The sequence below is a fragment of the Myotis daubentonii genome, chromosome 21 (assembly GCF_963259705.1).
Source record: "Myotis daubentonii chromosome 21, mMyoDau2.1, whole genome shotgun sequence".
NCBI classification, from domain to species: domain Eukaryota; kingdom Metazoa; phylum Chordata; class Mammalia; order Chiroptera; family Vespertilionidae; genus Myotis; species Myotis daubentonii.
Window position 1 is genome coordinate 5,190,331 of NC_081860.1, and position 15,496 is coordinate 5,205,826.

A 15,496-nucleotide genomic window follows, 5' to 3' on the forward strand; every position below is an offset into this window, starting at 1 on the left:
TCTCTTTCACGTAGTGCTTGCCATGTTTTTCTATTTCTGTTGAAGTCTCCCTTGTTTTGTGGTCTTCAGTGGTCAAGAACTTCACAATGGCCTCTCATTAATCCATCTTTCCGGCCTTTCATTTTCAACTAATTGCATGAAACCAATATAGTATGTGCAATACACTTTTATAATGGGACTTCACCCTGTCAACATTCATTTCCTCATCATTTCTGTTTTCAGGTCATTGGCATAAGATGGATGATGTGAAGGCCTATTCTGAGCACAGTGTATCTGTAGGAGAGTCTCAGGTCAGGGCTTCCAAGACAGCCGCAGCCACCCAGAGGACCCATCTGTGTAAGCCGTGCTTCTCAGTGTTAAAAGATATTTTGCACCTGAGTGAGTTACAAGTGGTTTACTTTGAGAAGAATGTGTTCTTAAGTGATGCATGTTTGAGAGACTTGTGTTTTAGTGCAAACCCTCACCAGCAACAGAAGGATGCCAGTGGAGAGAAGCCCTGTAAAGAAGATATGGAGAGGTCCTCGCTTGGGACCAGTTGCTGCTTCTACTTATCCGGGGTGCCTGCAGCTAGGACGGAGGTTGGGGAAGACTCCCCAGCCATCTCAGGGCTTCTCCAGCACCAGGCCACTCTTAACACCAAGGAGCCACACAGGAACAATGAGATTTCACAGGAATGTCTCAGTGGAAAAAGATATCACCAGTGGGTTGAATGTGAAACATCTGCCAGCCAGAAACAGAAAGTTGCTTTTCAGAAAGGTCTCTGCTCTGGAGATATGATTTATGAGTCTAATACATGTGGGAAAGTGTTTAGACCAATCTTTAACCACCCTCAACATGGGAGAGTTCACACTGGAGAAAAGCCGTTTGAGTGTACTGATTGTGGGAAGGTCTTCAGTGAAAGCACTGCTCTAATTAAACACAACAGAATTCACATTAGAGAAAAGCGATATAAGTGTAGTGATTGTGGGAAGTTCTTCAGTTACATGTCCAACTTCGCCAGACACTGCAGAGTTCACACTGGAGAAAAGCCATTTGGGTGTAGCAAATGTGGTAAGCATTTCAGACAAAGGACTGACCTTATTATACACCACAGAGTCCACTCTGGAGAAAAGCCATATGAATGTAGTGATTGTGGGAAGTCCTTTCGTCAAAGGGCTCACCTCGCTAAACACCAAAGAGTTCACGCTAGAGAAAAGATTATGAGTGTAGTGAATGTGAAAAGTCCTTCAGTCAAAGAACTGACCTCACCACACACTACAGAGTTCACACTGGAGAACACCTGTATGAATGTAGTGATTGTGGGAAATCCTTTAGTAAAAGTGATAGCCTCAGGAAACACAAGAGAGTTCACACTGGTGAATGTAGTTAGTGTAGTGAATGTGGGAAATGTTTAGCTACAAACATAACCTGGTTAGACACCTGAGAGTTCACACTGGAGAAAAGCCGTAAATGTGCAGGGAATGTTTCCTTTTTCTCACTTAGAATAAGAACCCTTAAGGAGACTCCATGGGACCCATTTAAATTAATGTAAACCCCATTTATTAATGTAAACCCCTTGGGGTCCTCTATCAGGTTCATGGATGGATGAAGTGAAGGGCCATAGAACTGCAGGCTGAGTGATGTTGGAGAACTGGGGAAGACTCTGATGGCAGAAAGGAGGAATAGAGTGTGGAGGCACCTTTTTGGGAAGACTCTAAGCCTTCGAGGAATAGCTGGAAGATCTGGCATCCCTGGAAAAGAATACGTGGATGGATACAAATGGGGGAAAGCTGAGGGTGAAGAATACTAGGACCCTAATACACCCCCATGAATGAGGAGCTTGATACCCCTGGAGAGGGCTGGGATGTCGGGTGGTCCTCCTGGTCCCTGAAGAGAAGGTCAATCCCTTGCCCATGTGTAAGCTGGGCTGACACCTAATAGGGAAGGTGCCTGGGGTTGCTCCGAGCATCACTTTCTGTCCTCTGGGCTCTCATTATTTACTGGGTGTGCTTGGACACCCAGGAATAATGGGACAAGGAGGGAAAATTAGGTCCAGTGCTCTCTCCAATGGGGATGGAGAGAACTATGGAGGGACCACATTTAGCACAGGTTCAGGCACAAATAAATGAAAACCCAGGATCAACATTTTGATGTTAATGTCAGCATTTTTACAATCAGCCCCACCTGGTTGAGCGCTCACTCACCTGGGCAATGCAAAAGATAAAGAAACCCGGAGGAAGCATAGTGACTGATGTTAATGTCAAAGAACATGGATGCTGGAATGCTTGCAGTCCTGTACCTTTCATAATCAGCATTCTCTACATGTGGGTCTTCTCCTCGACCATAGTGGGGGAACCGCGGCAGCCAGGGATTTTTCAAAGGTCACACTCAGAAGTGGGCTGTGAGTTCATGACCAAATTCCTTTTACTGAAACAGTGATGAACCAGCAGCCACGGTTCTAATGACTCTAGAGCAGGGGTGGGCAAACCTTTTGACTCAAGGGCCACAATGGGTTCTTAAACTGGACCGGAGGGCCGGAACAAAAGCATGGATGGAGTGTTTGTGTGAACTAATATAAATTCAAAGTAAACATCATTACATAAAAGGATACAGTCTTTTTTTTTTTTTTTAGTTTTATTCATTTCAAACAGGCCGTAGTTTGCCCACAGCTGCTCTAGAGCATGCAATGGCAGAGAGAACAGGAGGGAAGGTGCTTGATGTCAGTATGGAGGGTGGGGAACTGGGTCTTTGCTGTACAATCACCCATAGGAGATGATGACATCTGTGCTCCCTGAGACTAAGACTTAAGGGGTCAGGAAAATCTGTGGGTCTGGACATACCCTTTGTGGTCTCTAACTTCCAGCGAGATGTTAAGATTTCATATTTTAGATTCTATTCCTTGAGGAGCCCATATTCCTCTCGGGTGTTCAGGCTCATCAGAGCAGAATGCTGCTCAAGATTTTAAAGATCTCAAAAAAGGTGATATTTTACATCAGCTCTAGTTGTCAAAATGTCTTATTTTGTATTTCTGCTACCTTAAATTGAAATAAAATGTTAATACTTACCAGAAAAAAACAGTGACGATGATGAGAATATTTATACCAGGAAAATTGCCAAATACTACAAACCTTGACTTCACTTAATGTATTATTCAGTGCTTCAACTTAAAATGAATGGTGGAGAATATTAGCAACTTAGATTAAACTTATAAATGTAATATGCAAGTAGGCATTAAATTGTACATCAGATAAAATTTGAGAAAAACAATTGTGCTTCTATTATTCAAAATATATAGTTCCAAACGGCAAAGAAGTCAGTTGAGTCTTTGAGGAATGAGAGAAGTGAGAACAGATGTCTTAGATGCTGAACTGTCCTCCTATTGTTAAATCATAAATTCATTTTTAAAATTGGCAGAAATTTCTAACCAGACATTTTAACAAGAGATAAAGCTAATGTAAATAAATGCATAAAGAACCACTTACCATAAAAATATCTTAGGGAAATGGGTTTAAAACAGAACAAGTTCACACTATACCGATTTTCGGGCCTACAATTTAAAAATATTAAACATCACATGTGCTCACAGGAATAAAGGAAAACTAGAATTTTCATTATTGTGGGTGGCTGGGAAGGCAAAGGGAAAGACCATTTTAGATCACAGTTCTGCATATCTTAAAAGGTAAAACACTCACCTGTACTGCAAAGTTAGATAAGTAAAACATTCATGTATATAAAAAACTGAATGCAATATTCCCAGAAAATCCTATATAATAGAGTTAATATGCAAATTGATCCTCATGCCATAACGCCGTCACAAGATGGCTGCTCCCACAGCTGAGGTGGGGTTCCCATAACAAGCCACAATGAGAGATCAGCAGGGACCTGAGGCTGCAAGCCCTGGTCGGTGGGGCTTGACAGGATCTCAGGCCCTGCCCCCCGCCCTGGCACAAGGCCGGGGGACCTCAGGCTATGACCCCCGCCTGGCAGGGCTTGACAAGAGACCTCAAATCGTACCCACCACCCGGCGGGGCTTGATGGGGGACCTCAGGCCGTGCCCCCAGCCCAGCGGAGCTTGACAGAGGACCTCAAGGCACACCCTCTGCCTGGCGGGGGACCACAGGCCGTGCCTGGCAGGGCTTGATGGGGGACTTCAGGCCGCACCCCCACCCTGGTACTGGGCTTGGGGACATCAGGCTGCACCCTCCACTCCAGTGATGCGCTGGGGGACCTCAGGCCACGCCCCCAACCCAGCAGGGCTTGACGTGGTACCTCAAGGCACGCCCCCTACCCCGGTGCCAGAATGGGGGACCTCAGGCTGCACCCCTCACCTGGCAGGGCTTGATGGGGGCCCTGGACTTGACGGGTTTGGAGCCAGCTGGTCTGGATCTTGGCCAATGGGGATGGGGCTGGCCGTATCTGGGTTTCGCACGATTTCAAGGTGTGGGGTGGGCGGGGATTTGACTCTGGGTCCTGTGTGTGCCCTAGACTTTTAGGAGGAAAATTTTCATATACATTTTACTAATTTTCTTTCATCTCTGACACTTCTATTACAGGGAAAGGGCAAATAGCAATATTAAAATATTTCCTGTAATTAATGCCTTTAAATGTGCACAAATTTCATGCACCGGGCCACTATTTTATTTATAATACACCAAACTGGGAAATAACAAAAAACATAGATCAATAAATAAAGTGGTTATTCACAGAACACAATACTACTCAGCAATAAAAGACAATTAACTTTTCACATAAGCATTAGTGTTGAATTTCAAAATAACTGTGTAGCAAGAAAGAGTCCAATATTTGTTAAAGAATACACACATTATAATGTTTATAACATGAAAAGTATGAACTAATCTTATAAGGAAGGAAAATCAATAACTACATTTAGAGCTGGGGAAGGAAGAGAGATTATAAAAGGTCAAGAGGTAAATATAGGGTGTGGTAAAGTAGGTTTAGGGTTGTTGGTATGGAAATTAATACAATAGTTAATAAGTAATAATACAAGTATAAACTCCTCCCTTCCATTGTACTTCAGTTGGTTGGGCACCAACCCTTTCCCTGAAAGGTCACTGGTTCCATTCCAGGTCAGAACACATGCCTGCCTGGATGCCCTGTAGGTGACGTGCAGGAGGCAGCAGTTCAATGTTTCTTTCTCATATCACCATTTCTCCCTCTCTCCCTTTCTCTCTTTATAAAAGTTCAATAAAAGAATGAAAAATAAAAGGTCAATAAAAATATTTTAAATATATAAAAGACATTTTTAAAAAGAGAATAAACTTTGTGTTTTTCATACTCACATCTGTAAGCCTACTTTTGCCCTAACCTGTAAATGGGTGAGAAATATGTTTATTTCACATGTGATATTTTTACAGGTTTATCCATATGTCCAAGCTCACCACATAGTACACATTGAGAGAGTGGGTTTTGTTGCATGTCAGTTATAAATATCCAATATAATAAAAGCCTGATATGCTTAAGAGTCTGACCGTCCATTTGACCATTCAACCAGTCACTATGATGCGTACTGACCACCAGGGTGTAGACAATCTGACAGGTAGGTTAGCTTGCTCCTGGGGTCTGGTTAATTGGGACTGGGTGAGATGGACCAGGCATGCCCTGGACCTCTCCTGCAATCCCTCACAGTCCCTTCCCAGCCCGATCGTACATCAGGACTCCTTGGGGGATGTGGGAGAGCCAGTTTCGGCCTGATCCCCGCAGGCAAGGCCGAGGGACCCACTGGTGCACGAATCCATGCACCGGGCCTCTAGTACTTAAGAAAGCCTTAAAGAGTACTTCCAAATAAAGACCTAGATATCCTTGTCTTGTCAGGAAATTAAAATGGCAACCCTATATGGGCCCTACCATTTCCTTATTTCCTGGGAGGACCAGCCTTGCCTCTGGGGCAGCAAATATTGGCAAGCAGTGAAGACTACTGCCATGGAATCAACAGGAATGCTGACTGGTTACAAAAAAATACAACCTGGGATATTATAGGATCAGCCTTCCTCTAGCTCTGAGGTCTTACCAGTTGAGGAAACCTTGAGGTGAACACCCTAGATGGGCCAGGGGACTCCAAAACTCTTTTGTTTATTTATTTATTTATTTTGTTTCTTTTTTCTGCCAATGACTTTCGCCACAGAATACAGGTATATAGGTCCTGAGAATATCTGTACATAAAGATCACACAAGCCACAGACCTTTGATCATTTTTGGATAATGTTCAGAATAGGCATTTTTCATCCCTTTTACTTCAGTCTTTCCCACTCACTATGAAGACAGTGTTTCTGTAATAATTGTGGTTTCATTTAAACCTCAGAGTCTTACAACAACTGACATCACCCTATGAAATTTTATACATGACACATGGCTCCTTTACAGTATGTGTGGAAGAATTCCCCTAAACATTGCTGAGAATTGTATAATACTTACTGTGAACAGAGAATATAATTCATATTGTTCACACAAGCGCAACAAAGGACTCCTATTCTGGGTGACCATTGAACTCACCAATAATAGAGGCACCAGGATGCGAATTAGAACCACAGAGTCATGCAGACTTTCTTCCAAGGCCTTGGCCAGCAATGCAAAATAACCCAATATTGGACAAAGAGTGACTTTCTGCCATTATTATGTGCCTTCGAAAACACAAAGTTTGGGATCCCACAAATGCTGAGTCATACTAATTTTCTCTCTTAAATGAAACATTAAGATTTAAGGTGCTGCCCTGCTCAGGTTGCTAGGTGGGTTAGAGTATCCTCCCATAAAGCATCCCCATCCCCAAAAAATTATGGCCTATTTGATTCCTAGTAAGGGCACATAACTAGGTTGCAAATTTTTTCCTTGTTCAGAAAGCACAGAGGAGGCAATTGATCCATACTTCCTTTCATATCAATACTGTCCCTCCTCTCTGTTCCTCTCTCTCTAAAGTTAACAATCAATTCCCTGGGAGAGAATTAAACAATTAAGGCATTGATGTTTCAAGTATATATAGTTAAATATAATGCTGGGACTGACTAGCAGACCCTAAGCGACGGATGAATGGATTACTCTGACACACATTTCTGTGAAAGAGAAGGCTAAGGGGCTGCTTGGCAGGAGGCACCAAAACAGCCCCGATTGCCTGCTTCCTTAGGCTTTTATTGTAACAACAGCTTGAACTAAAATTAACCTCTAGATACAATCAGCAGGGTAAGTATTCTTGAGAAAGTGCATGCTTCTACAAGGTCAGGTCTAAAAGACTAAACAGAGATTCTAGCAAAACACCCAGGGGCTCGGACTTGTTTGGAAAAGCCAAGGCAGGAACTGCTGCCTTTGGCAAAGTACCCCTAGAGCCCCCAACCTTTTTGAGAATTCTCCTTACAGACTTTCCAACCAAGTCTTGTGCTTTCCCACATCTCCCCCTTTTTGTTCTGCTGGCTGCAGAAGACAGAGGGAGGTGGTGAATTTCTGCTTTGGAATGTCAGGGTCCGCAAAGTGCGTTCACTGCCCGAGTTCTGATTTTGTAGACTATAAGAAAAACAAAGAGAATTACAATGACAGCAATTGTTAGTCCAATCAGGTGCCAACTGATTCTAGGAAACCATGTGGTTCCACTCCAAATGTTCCTTTACCGTATTCAAGCAATAATCTGTGTTTCATGTTTATTGATAGCAAGTAAGGACTCTCTAATTTGCCTTTTAACATGTTTATTTCTTCAGTAAGGTTCTCATGAAAAACTCCCCACAGATGCTTTTTAATATCAATCCATTGATGGTGACGACTGTCCCATTTTAAAGGGGAGACACATATGTGCTTGTGCTCCCAATCGCAATCAAGCACTTGCCTGTATGCTATAGCGCCCTGCCCTTCCCCCAGATATTCAATGGCTGCTTCTATTGCCTGTTGTCTAGCTAATATTTTTTTTTAATCTATGTGCTGTTGTATAGTGAATTCTCTAGTTACATTATAGGCCATATTGTCTACAAATGTGGTAGTCTGCACAGACTCAGAAAGGGCTGCCACAGCGACACTGACGGTAGTAAGAATAACAACAGCTGAGATAATGGCTGCAATGAGCATTCCCAAAAATCTTTTTGGCTGTAATTGACTCAATGCTCTTTCTAAGACTTTGGTAGCTGATGAACCTTGCCATTTCCTAGTGAGATTAACAAGTAGTAGGATTTCTGCTTGTTTCCTAAGTATCATAATAGTGCTGATGGTCAATGAAGTAATATTCTGGGTGGTAATACAGGATGCAAAATAAGCTCCTTCTCCAATCTGCACTAGAAAAGATGAACGATGGTTTATTAGTAGATTGGGGCCCATAACAAAGACAGAGGGGCAAGTGGTGCAAATCAAGCTATTGTCAGTAAGATTATTAGTAAAAGTTATACTATAGTGGCCAGAGGATTTCTGGCAGTCACCGTGCCACAATTTCAAAGGGCTGAAAACATGGTCTAGTTTCCATAAAGTTTCCTGAACTGGCAAGCCTAGTACTTGAGGTCATGGGGAACTCATCCCTCCCTCAGTCCAAACCTCAGGCATGCCTGCTTAACTGGTGTAACTAGCATTAGACACATGGTGAACCAGAATGTCAATATGGTTGGCTTGCAAATGACCATGTGGGCCCCAATCTATAACCTGTTGGTCCCCTAGGACCGTCAAATGGGCATGATTTCCTTGACAAACTTCCCAATGGAATGCCTCAGCAGAGGGGTCCCACCGTTTATTTTGCTTTCACTGAGGGGTGGGAGGCACAGTAGCATTAGTCAGATTACTGCAGGCCAGACTACCTGCTAAGAGAAAGGTTAGCTGGGCTTGAATCTGATCAGGTTTAGGAGTGACATGTAACCAAATCTGATTATGAGCCCTCATACAGTACAGAGAGGAATTGGAGGAGGTAACACATAAGGGTAGTAAATTCGAATGAAAAGAGGCATTTTGAGGGACAGGTGTCCAATGTGTCCCATTTTTAAGACTGCCTATTGGTGGCAAGTCTACTCCCCCTAAGAGGGATGTTAGGTTGTTAGACACAGGAAAAGGGGGGGGGTCCCCCAAGTGAGGGGTCTAAATAAAGGTGGGTCTATAACTTGGGCCCAATATAAGGTGGCAGATGCTGGTGCCCAAAACCAATCAAGAATGCCAAACCATACCGCACAGGAGTTGAGGTGAATCAAGGAAGTCATAGCAAGAAAAAGGTTATCTGCGGTGCGTGGAGCATGAGTATCTTTCAGCAGTTGCTCAGCCTCTGCCATCAGCTTCTTCATCGTTCCCCAGATTATTCCGGGGGCCGTCTGGGTCATCTGAAGGTGCGTCATTTGGGGCTGTGGAGTCCCCAGGCCCAGATTCTTCATTTCTGGGAGAGGATTGGTCCCATGCCATGCCATCATAGGGTTTAATCCGATGAGTTGGAATCCACAGCGGCCCTGTGGGGGGTAGAAACACATGCATATACTCTCCCCCAAGTGAATAATTCATTGGTTCCTTTATAGTTATTAGTGTCCACATCTCGCCACAAGACCTGTAGTTTCTAGTTGGTCCTAAAGAAGTAAAGTGACGCTCTATGGGGGATAGAAAGCAATTATTCAAATTCAAAAATTAAGGGTAAAGAGTGCTTTAGATAGCATCATAGCTGGATCCTTGAGTCCTATATTCCCCCTTTTTTGTTTTACTAGCCTGCTCTTTAAGGTGGAATGGGCAAGCTCGACAATGGCCTGCCCTGTGGATTATAAGGGATTCCTGTGGAATGTTGGATGGACCGATTCCTGCAAAAAGTGGCAAAGGCATGGCTGCTGTAAGCAGGCCCACTGTCAGTTTTTATTTTGGTTGGGATTCCTAAAATGGCAAATGTAACAGATGTTTAACATCATAATGTGTGGATTCGCCGGGAAAAGCATGGGCACTGATCCTATCAGAAGCGTCTATAGTTACATGTACATACCGGAGTTTCCCAAAAGAGGCAATGTGAGTGACATCTGTTTGCCTGTAGGCCCCCAGGATTAATTCCCATGGAGGGTGGTGAGGTGCCTGTCATTTGACTATCAGGACATTGTAAAATAATTTGTTTAGCTATCCTCTGGGGTTCCTGAAATTCCTTGTGTAATTGTCTCCAATTTTGATGGAATCCTTCATGGGGTTGATTGGGCTTCCATTAAGGTAGCTGTCATTACTAAGTTGTCCACTTGTTCCTTGGCCTGTACTAATGGTCCAGGAAGGCAACTGTGAGACCTGATATGAAATATAAAAAGAGGATGTAATTGACCATCTCGTAAGGCCTGGAGGCGAAGGAACTGTGCTAAGAGGGATGGCTCTAATGTAGGCTTAATAAGTGAGGTTTCTAAATTTTGTAAAATATAAACAGAGTAGGCAGAATCACTAACAATGTTCAGGGATTGCGAGGGAAATGTTTCTAGTCCTAAAACCAGTGCCCCAATTTCAGCTCGCTGAGTTGATGTGAAGCCCCCTTGCTTAATGGCACCATCAGGTGGCCAGTTGAATGGCTGCTTTTCTGTTTTTTTCCTGAGCCATCAGTGAACATGGTGAGTTCACTGATGGGATAGGGATATATACATTCTTTTGTTTTGTTTTTTTAACAATTTATGATAATTTTTATTTATTTATTTTTTAAATATATGTCTTTATTGATTTCAGAGAGGAAGGGAGAAGGAGAGAGAGATAGAAACATCAATGATGAGAGAATCATTGATCGGCTGCCTCCTGAACACCCCCTACTGGGGATCAAGCCTGCAACCCAGGCATGTGCCCTTGGCCAGAATCGAACCTGGGACCCATCAGTCCGCAGGCTGACGCTCTATCCACTGAGCCAAGCTGGCTAGGGCATGTACATTCTTAGTGTAATAGAGTAACTTAGTGTGTGACAAAAAATGTCTTAGCACAGAGAGAATGCTCTATCTGCCCTAAGAATTCAGCTAGGACAATTTGTAAATCTATGGAAGTGGAAACTGCTTTCTCTAATTGAGTCTTGGTTAGTGGGAGGCGAATGACTTAAGGATCATGTCCTGTGAGTTTAGCACATCACTGCCTCCCATCTAGGATTAAAAAGCAAATTAAAGCTAGATAAGGTGATAACATTTTGGAGGGAGAATGGGAGCAAAACAACCATTCAGTGAACCTCAATTCAGGAATCAGTTCCCTATAAGTCCTGTAGGCGATTGTCTGGTGGGAAATAAAAAATAATTGAAGAGAATTCTGGGGAGAAATTCTATTTAAATATCGTGTATTGAGGGCATTCTCAACCAAGCGGAGTTCTCCTATCCCTTCAGCAGAGAGCTGTCTTGGGGAATTCAAAGCTGGATCCCCTTTTAATATGTTAAACAGGTTTTGTAAATTTGCTGTGGGAATGCTTAAAACCTGTTCTACCCAATTTATATCTCCCAGAAATTTTTGAAAATCATTTAGGGTTTTTATTTCCCTATTATCGAAGATAACATTTTAGGGTCTGATGGTTCTTTCAGTTAAGATATACCCCAGATATTTCCATGGTTTTGTCACATCTGTACCTTTTCAGGGGCTATTAAAAGGCCTCTTAAGGCCGTTTCCTTTTGTACTAAAGAGTACAAACAATATAACAGGTTCCTATTAGGGGCTGCAAGTACAATGTCCTCCACGCAATGGATGATTTTTCCAGAAGGGAACCGTTGCCTAGTTGGCATAAGCGCCTGATGTACATGATACTGGCACATAGTTAGGCTATTTGGCATTCCCTGTGGGAGGACTTTCCAGTGATATCTCTGAGCAGGTTCCTCATTGTTAATTGAGGGGAGAGTGAATGCAAATTTCTCCCAATCTCAGGTAGCCAAAGGAATGGTATAAAAACAATATTTAAAATCTATTATAACTAGAGGCCTGGTGCATGAAACTCATGCGGGGTGGGGGAGGTTCCCCCTCAGCCCAGCCTGTATCCTCTCCAATCTGGGACCCCTCGGGGGACATCCCTCTCACAATCCTGGATCACTGGCTCCTAATTGCTCACCTGCCTGCCTGCTTAGTGGCCCATAACTGCTCCCTCCTGCCAGCCTGGTCGCCCCTCACTGCCTCTGCATGCCAGCCTGATCGCCCCTAACTGTCCCCCATGCCAGCCTGGTTGCCCCCAACTGCCCCCCTTGCCAGCCTGGTCGCCCCTCACTAACCCACCTGCCGGCCTGGTTGCCCCACGCAACCCACTTGTTCATTCATTTGGTCGTCCCTCATAACTCCCCTGCCGGCCTGGTCACCCCACGCAGCCTCCTTGTTTGTCGCCCCTCACTAACCCCCCTGCTGGCCTGGTCACCCTACACAGCCCGCTTGTTCAGTTGTTTGATTGTCCCTCATAATTCCCCTGCCAACCTGGTCACCTCATGCAGCCTGCTTGTTGGTCGCCCCTCACTAACCCCCCTGCCAGCCTGGTTGCCCCACGCCCACTTGTTCAGTCATTTGGTCGTCACTTACTAACCCCCCTGCCAGCCTGGTCGTAGGCAGCCATCTTGTGAGGGTGTGATAGTCAATTTGTATATCACCTCTTTGTTATATAGGATAATAGGCCATTCTTGTGGGATCGTGGCTGGGGAGGGACATCCAGGCTGGAGAGCCCCCATGAGTTGAATATTAGCATTAATGGCTCCTAAATCATGTAAAAGCCTCTACTTTTTTATTTTTTAGGAATTACAAAAATAGGAGAATTCTAGGGGCAATTAGAAGGTTCTATGTGCTCCAATTCTACCTGCTCTTTCATCAGTAGATGAGCCTGTTGTGATTTTTCTCCCTTTAAGGGCCACTGTTCTACCCATATAGGAGTTTAGCTTAACCAAGTCAAGGGTAGGGGAGATATAACAACAGTGGCCATTTCTAAAAAGGTGTCTGTAATGTTAGCCCCTACTGCAAAAGATCTCGTCCCCACAAATTGACTGGAATTTGTAAGATTAGGAGTTGTATGTAGCCAATTTGCCCATCTGGCCTTTTACAGAGTACAGGCCAAGAACTTTGTAATGTCTGAAAACTTCCCCTATTCCCACTATCCTTTGATCTTATTTTACTGTGGGCCATGAGGAGGTCCAGTCAAGATGCCTAAGTATAGAGCCGTCTGCCCCGGTATCCATCAATCCGGTGAATTTTTTCCCTTGGATTTCTATAGTGAGGAGGGACCGTTCCCTGGTGACTAGGTGATTCCAATAAACCCCTTCTGCCAAACCCTTCTTGGTTTCTCTCCTTTCCTAAAGCATTTGGGACCCTGAGTGATAATAACAACAGTTGTGCGATCTTCGTTTGCACAGGGAAAATATGCAATCCCTTGCATGTCATGAGCACCTGGATTTCTCCCTGATAATCACTATCAATGACTCTAGGTACTGCTGTGACCCCTTTTAAGTTAAGGGTAGAGAGTCCCAAAATGATGTCTACAATGCCCAGTGGCAGTGGCCCCCAAATTCCCGTAGGGACACTTTTAGGGTCATCCCCTTCCTTGAGAATTACTTCTGTTGGGGTAAGCCCAACCCTGGGCTCGCAGCAGTAGCTGCTCAGAGGGAGCAGACGGTGGATTTTCTGTCTGCCTCACGAAGGCCCATCGGTCGTGTCCTGGTTTGTTGCGGGGCCCGGGACTGGCCCCGCTGGGAGCTTCCCTGCAGTGGTGGTAATGAATTGCCATCTCTGTCAAATTTAGATTTACATTGATTGGCCCAATGTCGCTCCTTATGGCAGCAGGCACAGACAGATGGGGCCAAGATTTCTCAGGCCAGGAGGCTGGCATTTTAGTCCTGCAATCCTTTTTTAAATGCCCCCTCCTTTTTCCCCCTACATTGGTAACATTTGGAATCTTTCTTGCCCTTATTCCCTTGAAGGGCTATGGCCAGCATCTGACTCCGGTGGGTTTCTGTTCCTACTAGCCACCAGCTCTGATAAATTCCCCCACTTGTGGTGGCCTTTCCCCTGATGGGCTGTATAGCCTTTTGACAATCAACGTTGGCATTCTCATATGCCAGTTGTAGCAAGAGAATATCTACAGCCTGGCTATGACTTATCTGCCGGCGAATGGATTGAGTAAGGCAATTTACAAAATCAACATAAGATCCCTGTTGTCCCTGGTGTACATTAACAAAAGAGCCTTGCTGGGCTCCACCTTCTGGAATGCGCTCCCAAGCCCGTTGTGCACAGAGAGAGGTTTGGGCAAACACTTGAGGGTGCAGGTCTACTTGCTGTTGGATGGAGCATCGGGGCCATAATATGACCAGTACCTGCTAAGTTATTTTGGTTAGCCTGCTGCTCCCAGATCTCATCATATTCTGCTCTCCGTAATAGATATTGACTGGCATCCAGAGTTGTTTTGGCCCAAGTCTGCCAGTCCCAAGGAGTCATGTGATCATTTTCAGAAACGGCAGTAAGGAGTCCTTTTGTAAATGGACTGTTGACCCCGTTTTCTCTAACACTTTTCCTTATTTCTTTCAAGGTGTTAAAGGAGAGCGGCTCATAAACTCTATTACCTTGTTGATTTTGCATAATTGGGCAAGCCAAAAGCTCTCCTTCTAACATGGCTTGCCTGACACAGGACCCCATAATTAAGAATCTCGTTGATGAGCCTTCCCACACCAGAGGCGGAAGATAGGGAAATATTTCCTCCAGAGGTAGGGCTTTAGTATTACAGGCTCTACAGGTTCCGCTTCAGGGAAGGGGTGGGGGTGGGGGGGAGTAGTAAATTCTCCTGTAGCTCTGTAGGCTTTTGATCTTCAATATGAAATGGGCACAGTGCAGCTCAAATAAAGAGCCCACATAGTTAATGATGATAAGGGCACTCATTTTCTATGGGCTTGATTTCTCTTTAAATTCCTGCCCACTTGTTCCCAGGAATTAAGGGAATTAAGGAACTAAGGTCTAGTGTTCCAGCATCGAGGAACCAAGGATTATAAATTATAACAATCTATAATAATAAAAGGGTAATGTGCTAATTAGACTGGACAGCCAAATGACCTTCCAGACCTCATTCCAGACATCCTTCCCTACGAAGCCATGACAGTGGGGACCAAGGCAGAGGCAGTTAGGGGTGATCAGGCAGGCAGGCAGAGTGGTTAGAGGCGATCAGGCAGGCAGGCAGAGTGGTTAGGGGTGATGAGGCAGACAGGCAGAGTGGTTAGGGGCGATCAGGCAGGCAGGGAGGCAGGCAAGCAATTAGGAGCCAGCGGTCCCAGATTGCAAGAGGGTGCAGGCCGGGCTGAGGGACCGCCCCACCCCCCAGCACGAATTTTATGCACTGGGCCTCTAGTTTTTTAATAAGCCATTTAGTTGTTCTTCTGTAACAGAGGGACAACTTGCTTTTAATAACTGTTTCAGCACTGTGATATATTGCTGCTGTTCTGTGGACAACTTTTGTCCCATTATGAAACCTTAGCTGAGAAAAAATTCCCTTGAACTTGGAAATCCCAAGTGGGACCCAATGACTTACTGCACAGTTAGTTTTTTGAGGGTTCCATTGTGTTTCGTTGTATTCCTTGGTCCTCACATGGGGCACCACTTGCCAAGGCTGACCAGCAGACCCTGAGCAACGAATGAA

The 15,496-nt window shown here is 44.5% G+C and overlaps 2 protein-coding genes across 4 annotated transcripts in view; one reads left to right on the forward strand and one right to left on the reverse strand.

Annotated features, from left to right (window-relative positions):
- Positions 1–2,566, forward strand: part of LOC132222899 (zinc finger protein interacting with ribonucleoprotein K-like) — a 79,125-nt gene extending 76,559 nt beyond the window's left edge. For all 3 annotated transcript variants that reach the window (XM_059678252.1, XM_059678254.1, XM_059678253.1), the window contains one exon: positions 223–2,566. In XM_059678252.1, coding sequence (XP_059534235.1) covers positions 223–1,394 — 1,172 coding nt within the window. In that variant the 3' untranslated portion in view covers positions 1,395–2,566. The remainder of the gene's footprint in view (positions 1–222) is intronic.
- The window catches only part of LOC132222877 (zinc finger protein 883-like), a 105,621-nt gene that overhangs the window by 67,663 nt on the left and 22,462 nt on the right, over positions 1–15,496 (reverse strand). The gene's annotated exons all lie outside the window — the stretch shown is intronic.